This window comes from Pelodiscus sinensis, chromosome 6 (assembly GCF_052426305.1).
Source record: "Pelodiscus sinensis isolate ZL-2025 chromosome 6, ASM5242630v1, whole genome shotgun sequence".
NCBI lineage: Eukaryota > Metazoa > Chordata > Testudines > Trionychidae > Pelodiscus > Pelodiscus sinensis.
Window position 1 is genome coordinate 94,245,729 of NC_143057.1, and position 23,737 is coordinate 94,269,465.

General features: G+C 42.8%; 1 protein-coding gene and 1 long non-coding RNA gene across 2 annotated transcripts in view; one reads left to right on the forward strand and one right to left on the reverse strand.

The window, feature by feature from the left end:
- Nucleotides 1-23,737, reverse strand: part of NDUFAF2 (NADH:ubiquinone oxidoreductase complex assembly factor 2) — a 160,752-nt gene that overhangs the window by 56,695 nt on the left and 80,320 nt on the right. Inside the window, exon 2 of the mRNA XM_006134416.5 lies at nt 12,238-12,327. Coding sequence (XP_006134478.1) covers nt 12,238-12,327 — 90 coding nt within the window. The remainder of the gene's footprint in view (nt 1-12,237; nt 12,328-23,737) is intronic.
- LOC112547649 (uncharacterized) overlaps nt 8,898-23,737 on the forward strand; it is a 71,866-nt gene continuing 57,026 nt past the window's right edge. Inside the window, exon 1 of the long non-coding RNA XR_003091427.3 lies at nt 8,898-9,384. This is a non-coding gene — a long non-coding RNA (uncharacterized LOC112547649). The remainder of the gene's footprint in view (nt 9,385-23,737) is intronic.

The following is a 23,737-nucleotide window of genomic DNA, read 5'->3' on the forward strand; positions in this document are numbered from 1 at the left end:
AACTCTTACTCTTGCTAAGGTAGCATCCTTGCTCTACAAGTAATCCCACTGGTGAGTACAAGTAGCAGAACATGGACCATTCTGTAGTAGATGTCACGATTACAAGGCTAGCCATGTGCTGGGCCATGAAGTGCTGGCTGCTGGGCCACAGCAGCACTGGGGGCCAGGACTGGGGTACATCGCCCAGCGCCTCTCTTCCCACCAGGGCTGTTGGCAGAAGTATGTCCTACCCCACCTCTCAACCAACCAGCACTGGACAGGGTCTCCTCCCGGACATGGAAGATCAGTTCACTGCACAGCTGGAAGGCCGCGCAATGCCCAGCATGACAGCCTCACAGCAGCTGCAACTCTGGCAGCAGCGTTCAGCTGGTGGCTGGGAGGCAGTACAGGGCTAGGTGAGGGGGCAGGATAGGCACTGGGGGGCTCTGGAGGAGGGGCAGACATGGGGGGTTGAGTTCAGGGGACTCTGGGGTAAGTGGCTGGCACTGAGAGGCTTAGGGTGCTGGGGTGTACCCCAACCCTGGCCCCCAGAGCATCTGCAAAGAGCTAGTTTCAGCTGCGGCAGCAGCCCGCAACATGGTAACTGCTGGAGCTGAAGCCAGCTGTTTGCGGCAGCTGTGGGGCTCCGGGCTTTTGGCAGACTGGCAACATTTTACTTGTATAATCATTTGAATAATGAATATGCAAATAAAACATTGCTAGTCTGCCAAAAGTCTGTGAATGGCTTTGCCAGTCCGCAGTATAAAAAAGTTGGGAACTGCTGACAGCATGTCTACACTATAATTAAACACCTAAGGCTGGCCTATGTCAGCTGACTCAGGCTTGTGAGGCTCATGCATCAGAGCTATTTAACTGCAGTATAAACATTCAGGCTCAGGCAGGAGTTCAGGCTCTGGGCCCCTCACTGACATGTCAGAGGGTTCCTGAAGCCAAACAGCCATACTCCAGTTAAATAGCCCCATAGTCTGAGTACCTCGAATCCAACTCAACTGACAGGATGTTGAGGATGTGGATGTTTAATTCCAGTGTAGGCCTACCCTAAGTCCCTCACGAATGTGGTATGAGCTGTCTTTCAAGGCAAATAAAGTTCTTAATTCTCTTGGCTCAGATCCTTGGAGCTGGTGCCCAAAACCAGTTTGGTGTGCTCTGCAGGACCCAACCTAGAGCAACAAAGCAAAAGGCCTGTGCATTTTCTCAGGTGTTTTGTAACAATTCCCAAAAGACTGTAAGGGATGGCTTATCTCGAGTCAGGTTTGTTTTCCAACAGACCTGGCGATGTACTCCAGTGTAGTCATTCATTCAGCATTCCAATAAATCGGTCAAAATACAGGATTCAGTTGGGGGGAGGGCAGAGATGCACAATTCATAACTTCTGTTGGCCAATAGCATTGCATCCAACATCAATCTAGTCCCTCCCAGAAGCTCCCTTTAGGTTACCCTCTCTGTTTCACAGACCCTCCCCCACTTCTTGAACATGCTAAATATACTCTCTGGTTTTCCCAATGACATAATTCCTGCTAGGGCAGAAACAAAAGAAGCCCAGGGGACACACAGGATGCAGCTACACATAGCAGCAGGAAGTTTTGTTACCTCTTTTCTATACGTACTTCTGGTGTCAAGTAAAATGTCTATCTTGACACCTCTCAGCTCATCATGCAGATACTACATGATATCAGATGTGGAAGTCACACCATGGGGAAGACCCAAAAGCTGCTCCAGAGCCCAGGCAACTAACTGCAAGTAATTTTCCACCAGCTCTAAGATTCAGGGGAAGTTCTGCCTATGTTTGGAAAAGGGTCTGACAGCAATGTGGATGATATATTAAAGCTACAGTGGCAAATAAACCAGAGAATAAGCAAAAGATTGCTCTACTCTGAAGAGGGCAGGTACAGAAGCCCCAAATGTACACAGTGCATTCTATACCGATGATGGTGGTGAAAGAGAAGAAAATTTGAAAAAAAAGATGGAAGTGTTTGAGGATTGTGTCTCTGGCGGGGAACAGGAACGTTACTTACAAGAGATATATGTTCAGGATGAGAACACAGGATAAGGGGAAACAATAGAGGAGTTTGTCAGACTTGAAACTAAAAAATCAGTCTCATTACAGATCACATTGTTTTGTGATGTAACAGTTACTAAACCAATGGATCTGATGCTAGAAAGGGCAATGTGTACATCCCAAGCAGCAGAACTAGAAGAAACACAAATAAAAAGCTGACAGATAGGCACAGAGCTTATGACAAAGTACTATAGCTAAACCACCACAAGAAAAGCACACAACAATTGGCCAAGGACAAAAACAGGGAAAGCAGAAATCCAGCAAAACAGCAACCATGATGCCCAGAATTGAGGCAGGTATGCACAAACCCAATCACTGTGATAAAATGGGAAGAGAAAGCAGGAAAGCACAAAGAAGAGGAAGAGCTGTTCTAAAGCACAATAATAGAGGAAGCAGAAAACTCAAAAGACTGGGTAATTAAAGTGTGCACAAATGGCTGGCATATATGGGATATAAAAGACAGACATTGGAGCACATGTAAATGACTCAGGATTGTTAATAAGGGGACAAGTGAGAGACATGTGGCACACAAATCTTCTCTTGTATTGGAGACCATCATTTTTACACCATCACATGCAGCAGTTCAGATGCTCCAGGGAAAAGAGGCAAAGCAGTGGGTGTGTTAGAAGCATGTGCAATAGACACAAAACAGGGAGGCAGCAGAAAAGTACAGAAAGAGAAGGCAATCTTAATGCTTAATAAACATAGCAGTTTTTAACCTCACATCATATAATTATTTTTTATCATCTGTCTCTATATTTTCATTACAACTCAACCAGTTTGATTCCTCAGTCCTCAACATCTATAACTTGTTTCCCGTTTTGGGAAAATTGCTAATATTTTCTTAAAATGCTAGATCTTCACAGCTGTATTTCAGCTTCAGCTTACCATCAATTCATAGTTCTGTACAAACTAACCTTTGAAATCATACCAAGTTTAAACTGCAGCTGTGAGTGATCGCAGAAATACAAGCACTTGAATGGCCATCTTTCCAGCTTCCCCTACCCAACACTGCCAGCTTGGATTCTTAATTAGAGATTTGCAGTTGAATGGAGTGTTTTCATGACGTGCTACTTACTTAATTGCCTCAGCTCAACACTCCACAAAAAGGCCACTAAAAGTATTTTAACTTTATCTTTCAAAATTAAATACATTTTATAAGCACAATATAGAAAGTGAGGAAAATGTTTGTAATGGGGCTGCACTCACCTCACACAAGCGCCCCCATCTGGTCACGTGCATATGCCTGCACTGTCTCTTTAAAAGTCTTTTTGGCTGCTTAGTCCTTCCACTGAGTCACATATTGTGAAATACTCAACCCCCCTCCAAGGTACACACTTAACAGGGCCCCAATCTCAGCGCCTTCTGTTAGCATCTCTGTGTCTGTTCCCCTCTCAGAGAGAGTAGTGCCTCCAGGATTTCTCCTGGAGACAACTCCTTGCTCCTAGCGGAGGGCTTTATCACAAGTTCATCAATCTTTTTCCAGCTCTCCAATTGGAGCTGGTTCCACCCACCCCCACTCAATCCCTTTCCTCACTTGGAGTGAGTGGTGCCTCCAGGTCTCCTTCTCCTGTAGACAACTTCCTTACCCAGCCTCACAGTCTGTTCTCCTTGAGCTCTGCTCTGTGTTGATTTTTGCTCTGCTTTGCTGCTCCCTTTGTAGGCCTTCCTGGCACCTTATTGGCTGATTCTTCTTCTGCCACTCTTGCTGCTTGGCAGACCTCTCTATGGTAGCTCTGGAGCAGGGTTTAGCCAGACCACTCTATCACAATGTTATCCAAAATATTTTTACTTATTAAAGATTACCTTCAGTTTGCTGCACTCATGGAGTAACAAATTATTTCTCACATCAAATCTTGCTACACCCATGGAGTGACAAGTTATTTCTCATATCAAACCTTCTCCATCATCATATTACTGACAATTTATACACACAGGTAGCACATTTAAGATGTTATGCTTCCCCCCACCCTTCACCTTCCAATAAACAACTCTGAATTTATAGTTTTATAGAGGGCTCCAACCTTCTCTCCTGGCACTTAATGCTAGAACCACAAAAAATCTCACAACTGAGCCTTAAGAGAATCTTCTTGTTCTAAACACAGCACTAGATACTATTTTTCCAAATAGATGCAGCTGAATTCAGAGTATTATCTGTAACTAGCCAATTAGCCTGTCATAAGAAGGGATTTTCAGGTCTCTCCTCCATGTTGGTCTTCTCTCCTGAGCCTCCGGTCTCTTGCTCGTCTCTCTCTCTCTCTCTCCTCCTACTGCCTCCCCCTCTCTCTCTCTCAGCTCTCCTCTGCCTCCTGCCTCTCTCACCTTCTGCCTCTCTCTCCATCTCTTTCTTTTCTCCTCCTCCTCCAGCCTCTCTCTCCTCTCCGTCTCTCCCCGCCCCCCTTCCCCTTCCTCCATGGTGGCTCGGCTGAGTGCTGCACGCTCAGCCGGCCTGCCGCGGGGGAGGAGGGGCGGGGCAGTGACAAACAGCCAGGGGGCGGGGCCAGGTACATCACCACCCTGCTCCCCCTTCCCCTTCTGCTGTGGGGGAGCAGAAACAGCCACTTACCGCCACTTGCTCCCCCACTGCAGCTTGGCTGAGCAGCGTAGCACTCAGCCGAGCTGCCACAGAGGAAGGGGAAGGAGGCGGTGCACTGACGTACATGGCCAGGGGGCGGGGCCATGTACGTCAGCGTTACAGACTCACAGACATTGGGCTACTATATATATGATAAACTACATTAGAAAAAGCATGTATTTGGGAAGAACATGCAAGTGATTACATTTGAGTCTTGTCAACAGGGCAAACCTCAAATGTTTTACAGGATGAAAAACAAAAGCCATCCTCTGAACTGACAGCCTTTTAATATAGCTTTATCAGTCTTTCAAAAATAACTCCCAGATTTTCTAAACTTGAAGCATTCTTCTCTATTTGGGGACAAGGATAAGTTGAGTCTCTCATATTTTTCCCAATTAAATCTTCATGAGTTCAGACAGTACAAGCAGTATTTTCTGCATCTGATAAGAGACTGAATGTAAAATCCTAAACCTCAGAAATGCTTATACATGTGTATAACTTCACTCACATGAATACAATTAGGCATGCACTTCAGTGTTTGCAAGATCACAGCCATAATTATGGATGACAATGAGAAAAAACCAGGAGTAGTTAAAATATGTATAAATAAATTATTAGAAATTGTCTATGTCCGAGTCAGAACTACAACAATGGCTGCCCGTTGCAGGGAGCCATAGCCTGTAATACCTCTAAGGCTGGTATAGGGGGCTCTGTCTGTGAGGTGGAGTGTTTTCCATATAAGGGCATGTAAATTAATAATCTTCCCCTGCTCGCTCCACCCATTGCAGTGAAAGATCAGCCAATGCGCTGACTTGTGCTCAGGCCTGCTACTCCACCCACTGCAGCAAAAACCAACCTATGGGGTGATAAGTTCACAGGCAATAAAACAGGCAGGCAGCCCCTCTCTCACTGGGGATTCGCATCAAGTGAACGCCTGGCCTGATCACCCAGACACCTTGCACCCCCCGCTCTTGAGTCTTACTGAGCGTACTCCGAGTTGGTCGACCCGAGTGGAGACAGTTTATGAGCATGCGACCGGTACTTGTGTTCCTGCTGTCTCCAGAACTGGTATAACCCCTCCTCCCCACCATCATCCCTATCCTAATTGATTTCTTAGTTGTCCTTATTGCTTGTCAAGTGACAGTGGTTAAAAAGTTACTAAGTTAGTTTATAAATAGTTGTGGTTTAGGGTTTTTACTGTTTCCTGGTATAAAGTTGTGTAAATAATCAGCCCTATGGACAATACCAGTGTTAATTCAACTGTTCCTAACCCCTGGGCAGTTATTGGGAATTATTGTGATTTAGAAAAGCCTCAGGGAATTGTTTTGTGTTGTCTGGCAATCTGTCTAATTTTTGTTCTGATGATTGTCTGGCGTCATCAAAATAAAATCAGTTTGTGCTTTTTGAAACCCCCAGTTGTGGTCTCATCCTTTCCGGCATCCCTTCAAACCTCGTGTATTACGGGGACTGACAGTCTAATTTAACAAAAACCAAATGATTAATCGTTTCAATGAGACAGAACAGATATCACATTGTATATTCTCTGAACACACTTGCACACCAACATTTGCATTAACAGGCGTGTTGTGAGCAAGACACGAGAAGTCATTCTTCCACTCTACTCTGCGCTGGTTAGGCCTCAGTTGGAGTATTGTGTCTAGTTCTGGGCACCACATTTCAAGAAAGATGTGCAGAAATTGGAGAGGGTCCAGAGAAGAGCAACGAGAATGATTAAAGTCTAGAGAACATGACCTATGAGGGAAGACTAAAGGAATTGGGTTTGTTTAGTTTAGAAAAGAGAAGATTGAGGGGGGACCTGAGAGCAGTTTTCAGATATCTAAAAGGGTGTCATAAGGAAGAGGAAGAAAAATTGTTCATCTTGGCCTCTGGGGACAGAACAAGAAGCAATGGGCTTAAACTGCAGCAAGGGAGTTTTAGGTTGGACGTTAGGAAAAAGTTCCTAAGTGTCAGGGTAGTCAAACAATGGAATAAATTGCCCAGGGAGGTTGTGGAATCCCCGTCTCTGGAGATATTTAAGAGTAGTTAGATAAATGTCTATCAGGAATGGTCTAGACAGTATTTGGTCCTGCCATGAGGGCAGGGGACTGGACTCGATGACCTCTCCAGGTCCCTTCCAGTCCTAGTATTCTATCATTCTATGATTTAGAGACTGAAAAGATCATTGAGTTCAGTGGTTTTCATCCTTTTCTCATTTGTGGATCCCTAAAACATTTCAAATGTGGGTATGAACCCTTTTAGAAATCTTATACATCAAGGTGGGCAATAATTTTTGGTGGAGGGCCACTCTAAAATTTTGGTAAGTGGTCAAGAGCCACACTTTTCTGTGGAGGAAGTACAGGCAGTCCCCGGGTTACGTACAAGATAGGGACTGTAGGTTTGTTCTTAAGTTGAATCTGTATGTAAATCGGAACTGGCGTCCAGATTCAGCCGCTGCTGAAACTGACCAGCGGCTGACTACAGGAAGCCCGAGGCAGAGTTGCTCTGCCCTGGGCTTCCTGGAATCAGCCACTGATCAGTTTCAACAGGATGAATCTGGACGCCAGTTCCGACTTACATACAGATTCAACTTAAGAACCCCAGGCGTGCCCCAAGTCAGCTGCTGCTGAAACTGATCAGCGGCTGATTCCAGGAAGCCTGGAGCAGAGCAACTCTGCCTCAGGCTTCCTGTAGTCAGCTTTGGTCAGTTTCAGCAGTGGCTGACTTGGGGACGCCTGGGGCAGAGCAGCTGGGGTGCTGCTGGGTTGCTCCAGTAGCGCCGCTCCTCGGCGCTACTGGACCAACCCAGCAGCACCCCAGCTGCTCTGCCCCAGGCGTCCTGATTCAGCCGCTGCTGAAACTGACCAGCAGCGGCTGAATCAGGATGCCTGGGGCAGAGCAGCTGGGGTGCTGCCTGGTTGGTCCAGTAGCGCCCAGAGCGGCGCTGCGGGACCAACCGGCAGCACCCCAGCTACTCCACCACAGGTGTCTGGAAAAAAGCCTGGTCTGCTTGGGGGGGGGGGAGCGAGGGGGCGTACTAGCTGCGCCCTGCCCCCCCCCCCCCACCCAGCAGACCAGGGAGACACAGGCGGCGGACCGAGACGCACCGTGGTCCTGCCGCCCGGGTCCTCCGCGGCTTTGCTCCGCATCTCCCTGGTCTGCTGGAGACCAGCAGACCAGGGAGACGGGGAGCAAAGCCTCTGTGGACGTTGGCAGCGGGACAGCCCAGACACGCCACGGCTGTCCCGCTGCCAGCATCCTCAGAGGCTTTGCTCCCGGTCTCCCTGGTCTGCTGGTCTCCAGCAGACCAGGGAGACGCGGAGCAAACCCGTTCGTAACTGCGTATCCGACATAAGTCGGATCCGCGCAACTCGGGGACTGCCTGTATGGGGTCTAGGGTGGAAGCTACTATAGAAGGTGCGTGGGGTAAAGGACTGGGGTGCAGGAGATGGTATGGGGTCTGAGAGGGCGTTTGGATGAAGGAGGGGGTTGTGACCTGGGAAAGGGGGGTGCAGAGGGTTTGGATCATGACCAGGGGGAGGGAGCTGGGGCGTGGGATGGGCAAGGGACCCAGAGGCAGATTCTGGCTGAGAAGTGCTTAAGATAAGCATCTCCCGGTCTGCAGCACCCGCAACGCAGGCTGGACTCCCTGACTGCTACAGCCCCAGACCACTTGAAAATATAGGCTGTTCCCTCCACTTGGCTCTCAGCTCCCCCATCTCCCAGGCCAATCTCTCAGCTGCAATTGGCTGGCTGTTTCCAGCCAACAGGAGCTGACAGATTGGCTGAGGTCAGTTCTTATTGGCCGGTTACTGTTGGCCAATAGGAGCTGAGCATTGGGCTAGGAGCAGGGAGATTACACGAAGCGTCTCCCTTCCTTGCAGAGCAGAGAAGCATAGGGACTTTTAAACCGTGGCAGCTGTGTGCCTGAGGGAACCGACAGGGTGGTGATACACAGGCCTCATCCATTGGCTTGGCAGGGTCGTAAGGATCTGGCCCCCGGGTCGTATTTTGCCCAGCCCTGTTATACATATACCCCTCCACTTTTGTCCAGTCCAGTTTTAAATGCAGCAATGAGATTTCTAGCAGTGTTCTTTTAGTTTTTTAATTAAAAATGCTACATCTGGAAATATTTCCACATGAACACTTCTCTTCTATCCCAATAAACTAAAATACCTTCACACACTGTCAGCCAAAGCACATTAGGTCTAGCAAAGTGGAAAAGGAGGTGATGCAGTTCTGCACGGACTGCAACCAAGATGGGAGAGTTTTGCTGCAAAGCTTTTGAAAATGAATACATAGCTTGCATTTCAAATTTCTCTAATTATATTTCTGTTGCTAATTATATCTATACAGTACTTTCTGCATTCTGTGCTCATTATTCATTATCTTTGTCCGAGTGCATATTTGCAAGATAACTGAACATTTAATACCTGGAGACCCTAGCATTCTTTCATCGGTGCTCATTTGCATTCTCATTAGTATGCATGAGATTTTCATTGAACTTTAGTACTCCTACTGGCACATAATGCACGGTAACAAGCGTAAAAGTGAGCTTACAAATTAAGACTCCCATTAATCACTAAATGTTACCACTAAAATAAAACCGACGTAGAATTTGCCAGCAGTAAAATGTGGCATGAAGCATGTAACGCCTTGAATCTCCACAGACATTGAAAATGACTGATATCCATTCAAGAGCACTGCGGACATGAGCTAAGGAAGTAACTGAGATAATCTATCACTAGATCTGGTAGGTGACTATTCAAAATTACAATTACATAAAAGGTTATCAGTTGTCTGCATCCATGAGATACTGCCATAGCAAAAAATGTATCATTTCTTTTCTTTTCTTGTATAAAGGGGAGAGTGTAGTATAACAGGAGGGCTTTATCTAATCACAAATTTATCTATGTTTATACTGTCAGCATGAATTCTTTTAATACCAACATTAAATTAATTCAATACAATAATACAAGGAAATATACAATAACGGCTTCATTTTGCAACAAAACTTGGCTCTAATTTGTGTTTATAGATAATTAATATTGGTGTAAAGACATGGAGGAATTATGGTTTCACTTATGTAAAACTGAGAATCACTTGATATTACAAAAGGCTTGAAGGACATTCAAAGCCTTTGTAAAAATCATGGCTTTGAGCAGCCAGGATATTAAGTCACTTTTCAGTTGTTAGCTTATGAAAGAAAACCCTAACATTGGTTCAGAGTTACAAACAACCTCCATACCCAATGTGTTGTTAACTATGAGGATCTACTATAGGTTTATAAGTCTATACTCTAGAATGTGTGTTATGCTTTCTATGTAATCATTTGTTTCCAATACCTCTATCACTTGAATCTACATACTTTATTTCATAAACTTTTACTTGTTTTCACTATAAACACAGAGTGTTCTGTGTATGAAGTGGAGTGTTTATCTGAGGTGGAAAGGATAAGCAAATAAGCTGAGGTGTACTGTTTCTTTGGAAGTAATGAATCTGAAATCTGGAAAAAGTCTAGTGGAACAGAAGCTAGGTGCTGCACGGAGATGCTCTGAGGCTGGAACATGCCTACAGCTCACCTATAGAAACAGTGGGACCTTTGTGGGCCCGATGGAAGTGCTCATGCTGCCTGTAGCAGGTGGAATTGGGGAGCTTACCACAGCAGACACAAGTTAGGCTTCCTCACCCATGGACAAGTATTAGCAAGATACTTCACAGCCCTGGGTACCAAGCCTGCAGATGGCTTGAAATGACATTTTAAACCATGTAAAGTGCCCTTTAATTGTAAGTCTTAAGCTTGCTGTTCTGGGGAATCCCTTATCAAGACCACCTCAACACAGGACTCAATGACGTGACTCTGTCATCCATCATCATGGTGGGCAGGGACTTGAAAGCAGGCCCCACCTGAAGACAGGGCCATGGAACCAAAGGGAGAGCCCAGAATACACAAAACACACTAACCCAGCGGACAGCAGCTGCATTGGTGTTCCCTGCTACTGTCACCGTAAGGAGTAATGGATGCCACATAGTCAGGTTATGCTTCACTTCAGAAATTCACTAGCTTCCACAATGACACTTAATGAGAGAGTCATAGAAGTGGAAGGGACCTCAAGAAGTCACTGAATTCAGTCTCCTGCCCTCACTGCAGGACCAAGCACTGTCTAGATCATCCCTCACAGGCGTCTAACCTGCTCTTAAATATCACCAGTGATGGAGATTCCACAACCCCCTAAGCAATTTATTCCAGTGTTTAACCATCCTGACAGTTAGGAAGTTTCTCCTAATGTCTAACCTAACCTCCCCCCCCCCCTTGTTGCAATTTAAGCCCATTGCTTTTTGTCCTATCCTCAGAGGCCAAGAAGAACAATTTTTCTTCCTCCTCCTTGTAACACCCTTTTAGATACTTGAAAACCACTATCATGTCCCCTCTCAGTCTTCTCTTTTCTAAACTTAACAAGCCCAATTCTTGCAGTCTTCTCTCATAGGTCATGTTTTCTGGAACTTTAATCATTTTTGTTGCTCTTCTCTGGACCTTCTCCAATTTTTCTATATCTTTCTCAAAATGTGGTGCCCAGAACAGGACATAATTGAGGCTTAATCAGCACAGAGTAGAGCGGAAGAATGACCTCTGGTGTCTTGCTCACAACACTTCTATTAATGTATCCCAGAATCAAGTGTCACACTGACGACCCATGTTTAACTTGTTGTCCACTCTGACCCCTAAATCTCTTTAAGCAGTACTTTTTCCTACATAGTCACTTGCCATTCTGTATGTGTGAAACTGATTATTCCTTCCTAAGTGGAGTATTTTGCATTTCTCCTTATTAAACTTCATCCTATTTACCTCAGACCATTTTTCCAGTTTGTCCAGATCATTTTGAATTTTGACTATATCATCCAAAGCACATGTAATCTCTCCCAGCTTGGTATCATCTGCAAACTTAATAATCGTACTCTCTATGCTGTCATCTAAATCATTGATAAAGATATTGAACAGAACAGGTCCCAAAACAGACCCCTTTGGAACCTCATTTATTATGCCCTTTCAGTATATGTGGGAAGACTAACCAGAATCTGTATAGGGCAGATCCACCAGCCCTTCCCATACTCCTATCCACTCCACACCTAATCCTTCCTATGCAGAGATACTGCATACTGAGGAACTTAACTCTATGGCTTCCTGAAAGGGCTTCTTAAGCAGGCCAATCTTGAGCATAGGCTAAAGCCCAAGGGACATGTCTATAGAAGTCCTAGCAATATACCTGAGCAAGTACAGACCCAGAAATTTGAGTGTGGCCACTCAGACATAGGCACCAATCACCTGCAGTGTGGACCTTTTTAGGGTCATTCTGTCAGATGGTTCCCTCACTCAAATATTTTCACAGCTAATTATGTTTTCATACACTAATCTATTTCTTACTCATGATTAAAGTAGATACTTTCAGAATTCACAATAGCTGTAAATGATTACTTGAGTCTTCATGCCTCAAAATGAAAAACATTTCAGGAAAGAGCAAGTAAGTGCAAGCATTCCACCGACTTTTTTCAGCATTTTGTACTTTCACCTTTACATGAAAATAAAAACAAACCCTCAAATATTTACCTTCCCATTCTGTTGGCAGGTTGCCCACTTCATACTTGTATGGCTCTTGATTTACAACATCTACTAGTCTTTTCTCTGGAATAGTCTGTCCTATTAACATAAAGAAAGATTATATTTAAAATATACACTTCTAGTACATAAACAGACACACAGATTATGCTATAACAGTGTTGCTACCCCCACATGACCCCTTCTTTACTAGCTGTGGTGTTGTAGTGCCCTTGGTTCAGTTTCTCTTGATTATTCTTTGGCCTTCTCTCTCTGACCACTTCCCAGTACTGTACCCTTTCTGGGGGCCGGATTTCAGGTCTTTAATAAAGGACTGAAATATGTCCAAAAAACAAACCTTTAGTCCACCTGGGCTCAACTGGCAGCTGCCTCATCATAGCTGTGGCTTTACTGCTTGACACTGTCTTTCTGTACCTCAACCCATCCCATGATCCAAGAACTGGTATCCTCCTTCCCTTATCTCGGATGTTGGACAGGCTCCAGTTAGGCCCCACCTCTATCGTGGGAAAGCCTGTTTCTCCCCTTTCTCTTTCACAGCCTCCCATCTGGCTGCTTCTTAGAGAAAGCAAGTTCCCTAACTCCTCTTCTCTGTTTTTCCCCCTCTCCCGAAATGGCCTCACCCACCTCTTTATGGAAACAAGCCTTGCTCCCCTGCAAGCTGGGTTTTCTTTCTAATCAGGCCTGGCCCACCATCCAAGTGCAAGCAGGTTGGCATATTGATTCTCAGCCCATACTGACCTTTCACTGCATATGTGGTGTATTTGAATGAATGTAATTTTTTATGTACACAAATTAGGGATGTAACAGTGTAGTTGATTAACCAATAAGCAAAAGCTTATAGGTTAATGCTATACACTACACACATTTCCCTTCCCCTCTCCCCCGCCAGTAAATGTTTTAGTAGGCTGGCCAGCAGCCCAGCTCAATCCTGCCTCACGCTGGATCTGGGACCTACCCCCCCCCTGCACCTGTGCATTTAAAGTATATTAGGACCTGGGTGGGCAGGCAGCTTGACTCAGTTCCAGCTCACACTGGGTCCGGGAACTCAGACCCACCTCCCCAGACAGGGGCTGCTGTCACTATCAGAGGTAGCAGCACAGGACGACAGGCAACCAGTCTGTGATGGGAGTTGGTTTTTAAACTCTGGATCCCCTTGCAGACCAGTTCCCACCTGCTACCCTGTACTGATGCCTCTGATACAGAAGCAGCAGCACAGAGTGGCAGGGGGCTCCTCAGGAATAAGGCTGGAGTACACTGGTTGCCGGCCCCACCCCCGGGGACTACAGAATAGTTGACTAACCAATAAGAATTCTTGAGGTTGCTCAACTATTAAATTAACCAATATTTAACATCGCTAACACAAACACAAATCAGCTACACAGACTAAAATTGAAGGATTATCATGCAGTGGTAAAAGATGGCAACTTAGACATTACATTTCAAACTGCTAAACTTTGTATGCATATTTTTAAAACTTTAAGCTCTCAAGTCATTCATTTACTATGTATGTTAGAGAGTTTGTCTGATCAAGATGTCCTCCTAAATGGTAAGAACTAGGACCACCAAATTTGATATACAGTTTCCTCCTAGCATAACTTAAAGCAACCATAAGGGTTTGATTGTGCCAAGAAAATGGGATATGCCTGGAATGGAACTGCATCTCATAATACCAAACAGAAAAGAGACAGAATACCCTAATCAAGTTCAGTCCTTAAAATTGACATAACTGAGCAAACTTTGAAAGAGACTGAATGAACCAAGATGAGCCAGAAAAATAGCATGAACCTGGAATAGCATTGCTTCTCAATAAACCTTACAGAAAAGTGATACAAACAGAGAAATTTGGAGTAATGCTCTGTTGGTACAGCTAAATCAATTATTTAAGTTTGACAACTAGAAGACAATGTTATTGGAAACCTAATTGACTATAGCACCTTCTTGTTAGAATGATAAGAGCTCTTATTTATTTTATTTATTATTTCATAAAAATAACAGTGTTTTTGAAAATACAATGATTTAAATAAAGCATATACTTTTTCCTTTTAGTTAAAAAAAATCAATTGAGTTAAGGACCCAAGCAAAACCAGGTAAATCTGCTAATATATTATACAACAACAAATCTAAAAATCAGTTCATTGTGCAGTTTTTTGCATTAATTATGTCACACTAAGGTCCATCTGTTGAAACTTTCCAATAAATTGTATCCATCACTCTCAAATATCATTAAGGTTCTTAATGGTCAAGATCCAGAATTTTTAAATGGTTCCATAATTAAATGGGATGCCAGCATAGAGTGTGAGCATGATGTGCTCTGATTCATCAGATTTGCCTGGAATGCAGGCCACATACAACATGCTAAGAGAGAATTTCCATGTTCCTTTCATCCCCTGCAGAAAAAGCATTTTGCTAAGCATTTTTCCTCATATAAAATAAATGAAGCACCAGCTCCAATGATGAAGAAATGAGAAAGGAAAAAAGCCATCCCCGGTCTCTAAAAATTGAGTACAAGCAGGAATTGTACATACAATGACAAATGCAATTAATTTGACTAATATGGGACCTGTGGGAGGAAACAAATTCCTGAAAGGAGTCCTGAAAATACAGCATTCATGTGGGGATAGAGCTAAGGTTTTAACATACCGTCTGTAGTGTTTGATGGTTGTTCTAGGTAGTGATACATGTCATTGGGTGGATAACAATAATGTTCTTGTTTTGGCAATAAGTATATTATGAGTACAGCAATCTTCAATGATATAAAGCACAGGGTGTCTTCTTGTTTAGTCTTGAAACAATATGAGGCCTGAGCCAGTGTATCCCTAAGGACTGAAGATACTTTCCTCCACTTCCTTGAAAGTGGTGGCCATTTCTTGTAATTACAGGGACAGATCTTTTAAAAAAAGCTGCACAAAGATGTTGCAGTCTTTGCAGAGCTGGAATAGTGGGATGGGTGTAGAGAACATAGTCAAAGGTGCATACCGAACATAATTCAGCATATGAATATCACCAGACCATATCTGAGTCATATTTTACATCGACATGTGCAGGTTATACACATGACAAAATATGAATTTTAACTAAACATGTTCCTTCTATTAGGTAATTCTGATGCATGCTTTCATAAGACAAATAAAAGTAATGGCATATTGAGGATCCTTCCTTCAGTATTGAGCCTCTGTACAACAAAGGCCAGTCCTGTAACAATCAGAGCCAGGTGCCATACTCTGAAAATTACTTCTCAAAGTCATTATTTTGGGGAATCATCATCTCATTGGGATGGTGGCTGTTAAATCTTACCTGCTTCTGTAAGGCCTTTGAAGCAGGATGCAGGTAATCAAGTCATTGAGACAATGTCCTTGCTGGTTGAAATGGCAAGAAACTGTTTTTTCTTTGTGATCCTGTCTGATATCTGTTTTGTGGGCATTGATCCTTTGGCGAAGTGTCTGAGATGTTTGTCCAATGTACATAGCGGATGGACACTTTCGGCACATGATTTATGCTATCATGTGCCGAAAGTGTCCGTCTGTTATGTATATTGGACAAACGTCTCAGACACTACGCCCAAGGATCAATGGCCACAAAACAGATATCAGACAGGATCACAAAGAAAAAACAGTTTCTTGCCATTTCAACCAGCAAGGACATTGTCTCAACAACTTGATTACCTGAATCCTGCTTCAAAGGCCTTTTAAGACTACACTTGAAAGAGAATCCTCTGAACTGTCATTCATGATTAAATTCGACACTCTACACTTACATTACAAAGATAGCTTCTCCAATTATCACCTCTAATATCATTAGCTCACAGACATTTACTCCCCCCGCCCCATACCCCTTCTGTTCTGAAATTTGATTTGTCCTTTTCATATGTGTTCATTTTTTTAATTGTATCCTTTGGTATATATGGTTGTGACAATTTTCTTCCACTATTTGATCTGAGGAAGTGGGTCTGGCCCACGAAAGCTCATCACCTAATAAACCATCTTGTTAGTCTTTAAAGTGCTACATAGTCCTGGTTTTTGTTCCAATGATGAAGATTCCTCAACCTCCTAAGCAATTTATTGAGTACTTAACCACCATGAAAGTTAGGAAGTTTTTCCTAATATCCAACCTAAACTTCCCTTACTGCAATTTAAGCCCACTGCTTCTTGTCAGACATTACGGAGAATTATTCTCCCCCCGTAACAAACTTTTAGGTATTTGAGAGTGGCTAACATGTCCCCTCTCAGCTTTCTCTTTTCCAAACTAAACAAACCCAATTATTTCAGTCTTCCTTCATAGGACATGTTTTGTATGCCTTTAATCATTCTCTGGACCGTTTCCAATTTGTCCACATCTTTTTTGAAATGTGGTGCCCAGCACTAGACACAATACTCCAGATGAGACCAATTCAGAGAAGAGTAGAAGAGAAGAATGACTTCTCATGCCTTGCTCACAACACTCCTGTTAATGCATCCCATAATCATGTTTGCTTCCCACTCCCAACAGTCACACTGTTGACTCATTTTAAGCTTGTGGCCCATGTCTAAAGAGGTGTGTCAGTTTAAATTTTACTAAGCATCATATTTCCCTGTGTATTTTTCCTAAGCCAAATTCATCTTTGGGAGAAGCAGTCTATGTTTGAGCTTTTACATGGACAGCACTAAGCCCTTTTGAACTCTGCCACATCTGCTTGTGTCCTATGTGGACCACATGAACTATATAACTTCCTGCATTAAGACTGCATAAGAAACAGCTGCTGCCACACCTGCTCATTGGATCTGAGCTCATCCTATGAGAGCACACGCCATGTCAATAGCATTCTGAAGTGACATCTCACTATTGGACACTAGCGGGGCTGCTATAGTTTTGTTCGCACATATGTTTTCAGAGCATTATACTATTACTACAGCAGTGGAAGTAGATGCAAACTTTGGGAAGGCAGTCTTGCAGTCCTTGTTTAAATAGATTCTGAGCCCCACCAGCTGTGTGTACTACTTGTGAGTGACCTCAATGGAATATACAGCTACATCTACTCAAAAAAGAAAAAATGGATACTTATTTTAACAGTGGTTCTTCCAAATCTGATGCAGATGTTGATTTCATGATCCCCTCAATCCCCTTTGCTTCATAGTCTAGTCTCTGGAAGTTGTGTAAGAAAAACTCAGGGGGGCTGTGGTGCTGCCTCATATAACAAAGGAGGGACTATGGTCAGAAGACAGGAGTGCTGCCACTCTACAAGTACCTCAAGGCAAAATTCTTCAGGTTCAGTGCTCTAGGTGTACACACTCCTAAGTGGGATACAAATCTGCATCACACCTTGAAAAACCACAGTTACTGTAAGTAAACATTTCTTAGTGATTAACCCACCTTCCAAAAAAAGTCTATAATGTCTGTAATATAGCTGACAGCTGTATTCCCTCCCAACAATTCAACTGCCTTCACCTTCCATTAAACTAATGTGTAAAACCTTGTATAACAGAAGTTGCTTGGAGATACAGTATATAGGCTCTTCTATGTTATGTTGTATTTTGCTCCTTTGTCTTTGCTTACAAAATCAGCTGTTTGTATTTGTAATAACATTTTCTAGTTTGTCACAAACTATACAGAATTTATGATTTAGGAGAAAGGAAAACAATATAAATGTTTATATGCAGGATTACAGTTCAAATACCTTAGATCAGTGGTCTCCAACCTTTTTTTTTTTTTCATTTTTTTAACCTTTTTTAATTTAAGCGCAATCCAAGAGCTACCTCAAACCCAAATATCTTTGCCCCGCCTCCTTAATACCCCTTCTCCGAGTCCCTGCTTACTCCATTCTCCCTCCCTCCCCCATCCTCCCTCCCTTTCTCCAGGCAGGGGCAATGAGTTGGGTGCTGGCTCTGGTCTTGGATTAAGGGATTTGGAGTGTGAGAGGAGCTCTGACCTGACCTTGGAGAATACAGTTGGGATTAGAAGGGGGTTCTAGATGCAGGCTCTGGGAGGGTGTTTGGGTGCAGGGGTGCTTGAGGCTGGGGCAGGAGCCTGGGATGCAAGAGGGGGTTCATGACTGGTGTAGGGTTTCAGGATGTGGGCTCCGACTGGACCCTACTTACTTCAGGTGGCTGCTGGGTGGTGGTGCAGTGAGGCTAGGGCAGGCTCCCTGTCCTGGACCTGCACCACTCCCCAAAGCAGCCAGCACTCTCCATCCCAAGTCCAGATATGCCCCCTCTCTGCTCTGTGGTGATAGGATACAGGGTGGGAGAGGGGGCAACTTGACATCAGCCCCCTTCTCCCTTCCCTGCCCTGCACAGAAAGCAGGAGGCTCCTAGAGGTGGGGGAGGCAGCTCCAAGACAAAGGTAAGGAGTTGCGAGGCAGTGAGGGGCAGGGCAACTGAAGTGCCAGTACTTGATAGCTTCTTGGCCAAACCAGTCAAGATCACCTCTCAGAGGCTCCAAGATCTACCAGTAGATCTACCGATCTACTGGTTGGTGACCACTGCCTTAGATATTCCCTTTTATTTATCTATTAAAGTGTTTAAGTGTTTATGTTTAATATAGCAAATCCCACTACCTAATCAAGTTTCTGGCACATACACAGTACCCGTTACCTGTTTCATAATTAAGCAGTGATATTCAGAAAATGATTACCTCTGAAGGGCTGGGTAATTAAGAATTGATGAGGGATTGAGGGGGAATATAACATAAGAAATAAACTAGAAGGGAGAACATAATATAAACTGTTTACCATAATTAAAATACAGATAGTGAATTTAAAAAAGAAAAAAGTAAATTTATTTTTTTCATCTTGTGCTGCTTCCTTCTGCCTACTGCTACATGTTGTTTCATTAGATCACTAGCTCTTTGCACAGAGTCATACCCTCTTATATTTCCACTAAGCACTCAGAACAATATGGGTGATACACAAATAATACATATAGAAATTTCTATGGAAGTATTGCCATTGGACAAGAGACACTGCCCTAATTTGGACTGCATGAAGAATTGATGCATTAGAATGCAAGAAATCAGCAAAACTCTGATACTGGTGATTCAACAGACTCTAATATTAATGCAAACAATTAGCTTGGAAGAGAAGAATCATAAAGATGACCAAATCATATACATTCGTTTAATATGTTTTTATTGTCTAGTCTTCTGAGATGCTAAACACCTGCAACTCCCACTGAAATCAACAGGAGTTCTGGGTGATCAGCACTTCAGGGTCAATTTCTTAGGCCTCTGCTGCAACTAGTTTGCACTACTGAGTTTAATGAGAAAAGATCTGATCCTGTTTCATACCCTTAAGGTCAGTGAGTCTGAGGTCACTCAGCTTTACAGGAGATGCTCAGCACTTTTTCGGACTGGGTCCTTTAAAAGGCTCTTGAACAGTACCTCTGAATGTGTGCTAGACAGACAGTTTCCATTATTAGGCGCTACAATCCCAGCAAGTTATTTTAATATGAATGCAGACTCAAGCATTTTGAAATGCTAATGTAATGTGAACCCTGCTTTCCTTTCCATTGCTGGTCTGTAATTTACAAAACACATTTCTGACTGCAATATCAAGTATTCTAATGTGAAATCACTAAACATTTAACAATACCACTGGATTACGATGTTTGCACTTCAACGTGTCTGATTTGTTCTTTTAAAAGCAGACTAAAGAATACTGTCTAAAATTAAACAAGCTTTGAGATGGCTGATGTGCAAAACTCATGTTTTTAAATTATTTCTTTATAATAACTGATATTTGAATACTGTATTTAACTCATCGTATTTTTATAGTGGACTATTTCAACAAAAGCAAGCATCTCCTGGTCTATGGAATGATTAGAAGTATAGAGATTTTTCTCTTCTTTTCACTGAACATTAGTTTTGTGCAAACTAATTACCATTTTTACTGAAAAACATAAGAGTCAGGAAATTTTGATCCTAAATCAATGGAAGTTTTGCCATGGAATTAAATGGGATCAAAATAAAGACCATCAGTCCACCGCCTGAAATCTGGAGCACAAGATATTTCCGAAGCAAAGAACTAGTATTAAAATTATTATTTATTCAGTTGGAAATAATTGTTTGCAAGCTTCAAAATATTCTATGAAAACATGACATTACTTCCATCACTAAAATGGAGTCAACTCTTCTGTGAAATAGAACAATGTTGCACAGTCATTCAGAAACATAAACAGTAATGCCTTATTTGAGAGAAAGCTAGCTACGGGAACAAGTTTATTAGAGCATTTGTGTTCTGGAGCATGATCAGAAACTTCACTAGTCTGTTAATGTAAAGACCATCATACTGGATGGCAGACTTCACAGATGGATTCTGAACTGGTATCTCACCACTGCTTTTGGAGTCCTTGAAAAGCCTTGAAGAACAAGAATCTTCAATTCTAATGTGAATATCATCTTGGCTAGCCCAACATGGGTATTCCTTGAAGTGACAGGCTTCAAGTTGTACCTAAGGGTATTTCTATACTTGCACCCTAGTTCAAACTAGTTCTGGAAGTTCCAGGCTGTGTTAGTTCGAATAAAACCCCTTGGTCTGAACTAATATTACTCCTCAAAAAATGAGGAGCGAACTAACACGGCCCGGAGCACACTTTCACTTTCGAATCAGCTGGGTTCCGAAACAGCGTTCGGCCGAGATTATGCTAACGAAGCGCGGGATATTTAAATCCCGCCTTCATTTACTATTTCGAATGCCTACATTTGTATCTCTAGTTTGAACTAGGGTGCAAGTGTAGACATACCCTAATAGCTCAAAGTGCTTTTATATGGCTGGCTACATAATCATCATTGGCTTTGGGTTGACTATATCAACACTGTAATCAGTCTTGTTGAACTGACTAGTCAACCCATTTGGTATTCCACATTTACATGAATGCCACAGTCCATTTTCTTATGCCCTCAGAGAATAGGAGGAATCATATGGATTTTAGGGCTTTCTTATTGGCATTGTGGCACATCTGATTTCCCCATTTTGAACCAGAGTGTGAATTCAATCATCAGAAGGTATCAAACTTTTAAGATGTTCTCAATTCCTTATGTCACTTCTATTCTCAGACTGTCTGCTGTGCATATAGGCTACGCCTGCACTGCACAATTATTTCAGAATAAGCTATTCTGGAATAGTTATTCCAAAATATATTATTTCAAAATAGCAAATCTACACTGCAGAGAAGCCTCAAAATTAGTCCGAGGCTGGCTTCTCTAATGTAGACGTGCTATCTCAATTTAGAGCCCCAGGAGAAATAACTTACAATAGCCCTGTTGAGGGGCTATTTCAAAATAGCAGCAGTGGAGCGTCTACATATGCCTTATTTCAAAATAGCTATTTCAGAATAGATGTTATTCTTTGTAGAATGAGGTTTACAGAAGTAGAAATAAGCTGTCCATTATTTCAAAATTATTTTGAAATAATGGAATTGCTATATAGATGCTCACATAGTTATTTTGGAACAACAGCCGTTATTCCTAAATAACTTTGCTGCATAGACACACCGATAGAATCAATGATCATTTAACAGTGATCTCTGGGAATTAAAAAAAAAAAAAAAAAGTAGAGGGGGCAGAGACTGGAGAGGAGATAGCTTGGAAGCTGCCTGACATCCTCAATACAGGGATTTGATGTGGATAAACATTCCAAAACATTACTTCTACTGTTCTCAGTGATGGCCCCAGAGCTGAACTGTCCAACAGACATCATGTGGTAGTATGTGTCCTGGTTAATCTTGAAAGCCCCACTAGTGGCCTTGACTGACTGCTGTGATTGATTTATTATTCAGAAATGAAATGTGTAGTATTTGGGCTCTCAACCAGGAATTTGATTACCAGAACTACAAGTTCCAAAATTACGTCCCACTGGGGCTCAAAACTGTTTCTGAAAAGATGGATATCCATGATCACCAGTCAATGAGACAAACCAGGTGATTTTTCTGGGAGACAATCTGGAAGATACTGACTCTCCAAGGAAATGCTCCAAATAACTATCAACAGTCTGTCAAAGTATTTTGGGCTATGGGGATAAAAGAATTTAAATATAGACATTCATTCTAAGACTTACATCATTTCTGAGATGCTAATCATATCTAACTACTAGATGTGCTATGAGGAGATAGACAAGTGACAGAAGTCTCGGCACCCAAAGGTTCTACCAGTCTTTTCACTGAAGCCAAACACGAAGTGAAGTATGACGGAATTGGGGGCCATACTCGCACTGACCAAAGGAATGAGGAAGACAAGTCCCGAAGAACTCTCTCTGTTTTAGTGGGGTTTTTTGTTTATTTGGTCGGTTCTTTTGCATTTTACCCTCAACTTCTGCCCCCACTCTCACTATCGAATGGGACTTGAAATCCAGGAGATATCGAAGCATTATTCTTTTAAAACAATCCTATCTGTACAAGTCTTGAAATGTCATAAATCTACAGAACTACTGAACCATTTACAATTCAAAACAAGCCAAAGCCACATTTGTTAACTTGGAAGGGTTCTGACTGAATGAACCCCTGTATTAACAACATATTGTAATAGTGTTTGTACAAACTATGCCTTGTGTGAGGTATCATTTGAAACCTCATAACTGAATGAACATTATTATTCTGGTTAAATGTCTGCATCAACATTGTGTGTAAAGTTTTACTTTTCTACTGTATAACATTGTTATAACATGTTCCAGAGTTAGAAAATCCGGCTCAAACCACTTCTTTAGAGACCAAGGGTACGTCTAGACTACATGCCTCTGTCGCCAGAGGCATGTAGATTAGGCTACCAGACATAGTAAAATGAAGCGGTGATTTAAATAATCGCCGCTTCATTTAAATTTACATGGCTGCCGTGCTTAGCCGACAAACAGCTGATCAGCTGTTTGTCGGCTCAGCGCGATAGTCTGGACGCGCGGGTGGCGACATCAAAGGTATCTGTCGACCACCGAGGTAAACCTCATCCCAGGAGGCATACCTGGGTGGTCGACAAATACCTTTGATGTCGACACCCGCGCGTCCAGACTATCGCGCTGAGCCGACAAACAGCTGATCAGCTGTTTGTCGGCTCAGCGCGGCAGCCATGTAAATTTAAATGAAGTGGTGATTATTTAAATCGCTGCTTCATTTTACTATGTCTGGTAGCCTAATCTACATGCCTCTGGCAACAGAGGCATGTAGTCTAGATGTACCCTAAGATATACCTGGCTGGAGGTGCCAGTATAAGCATAATGAATTGAACAATCATCTAGATGAACTCCATTTAGGATAATAAACTGCATATATACTGCAAACAGATTCCTCAGACAACCACAATGGAGAAGACAGGGGACAAAGTCAACTGACATTTCAACAAAGAGGTACAAGGGGAAGAAAAAAAAACAACGTGTGAGTCTTTTCACCAGAAGACTTCATGCTGCTTGGCTCTCAGAAATTTTACCTAGAAATCACACTCAGGAACTTGCATTTGAAAGGGGGAAGAATCAACTATAAAATTGAGGGGGAAAATACCACAACACACTCCTCTCACTTTCCCTGTCCATCTATCCCTT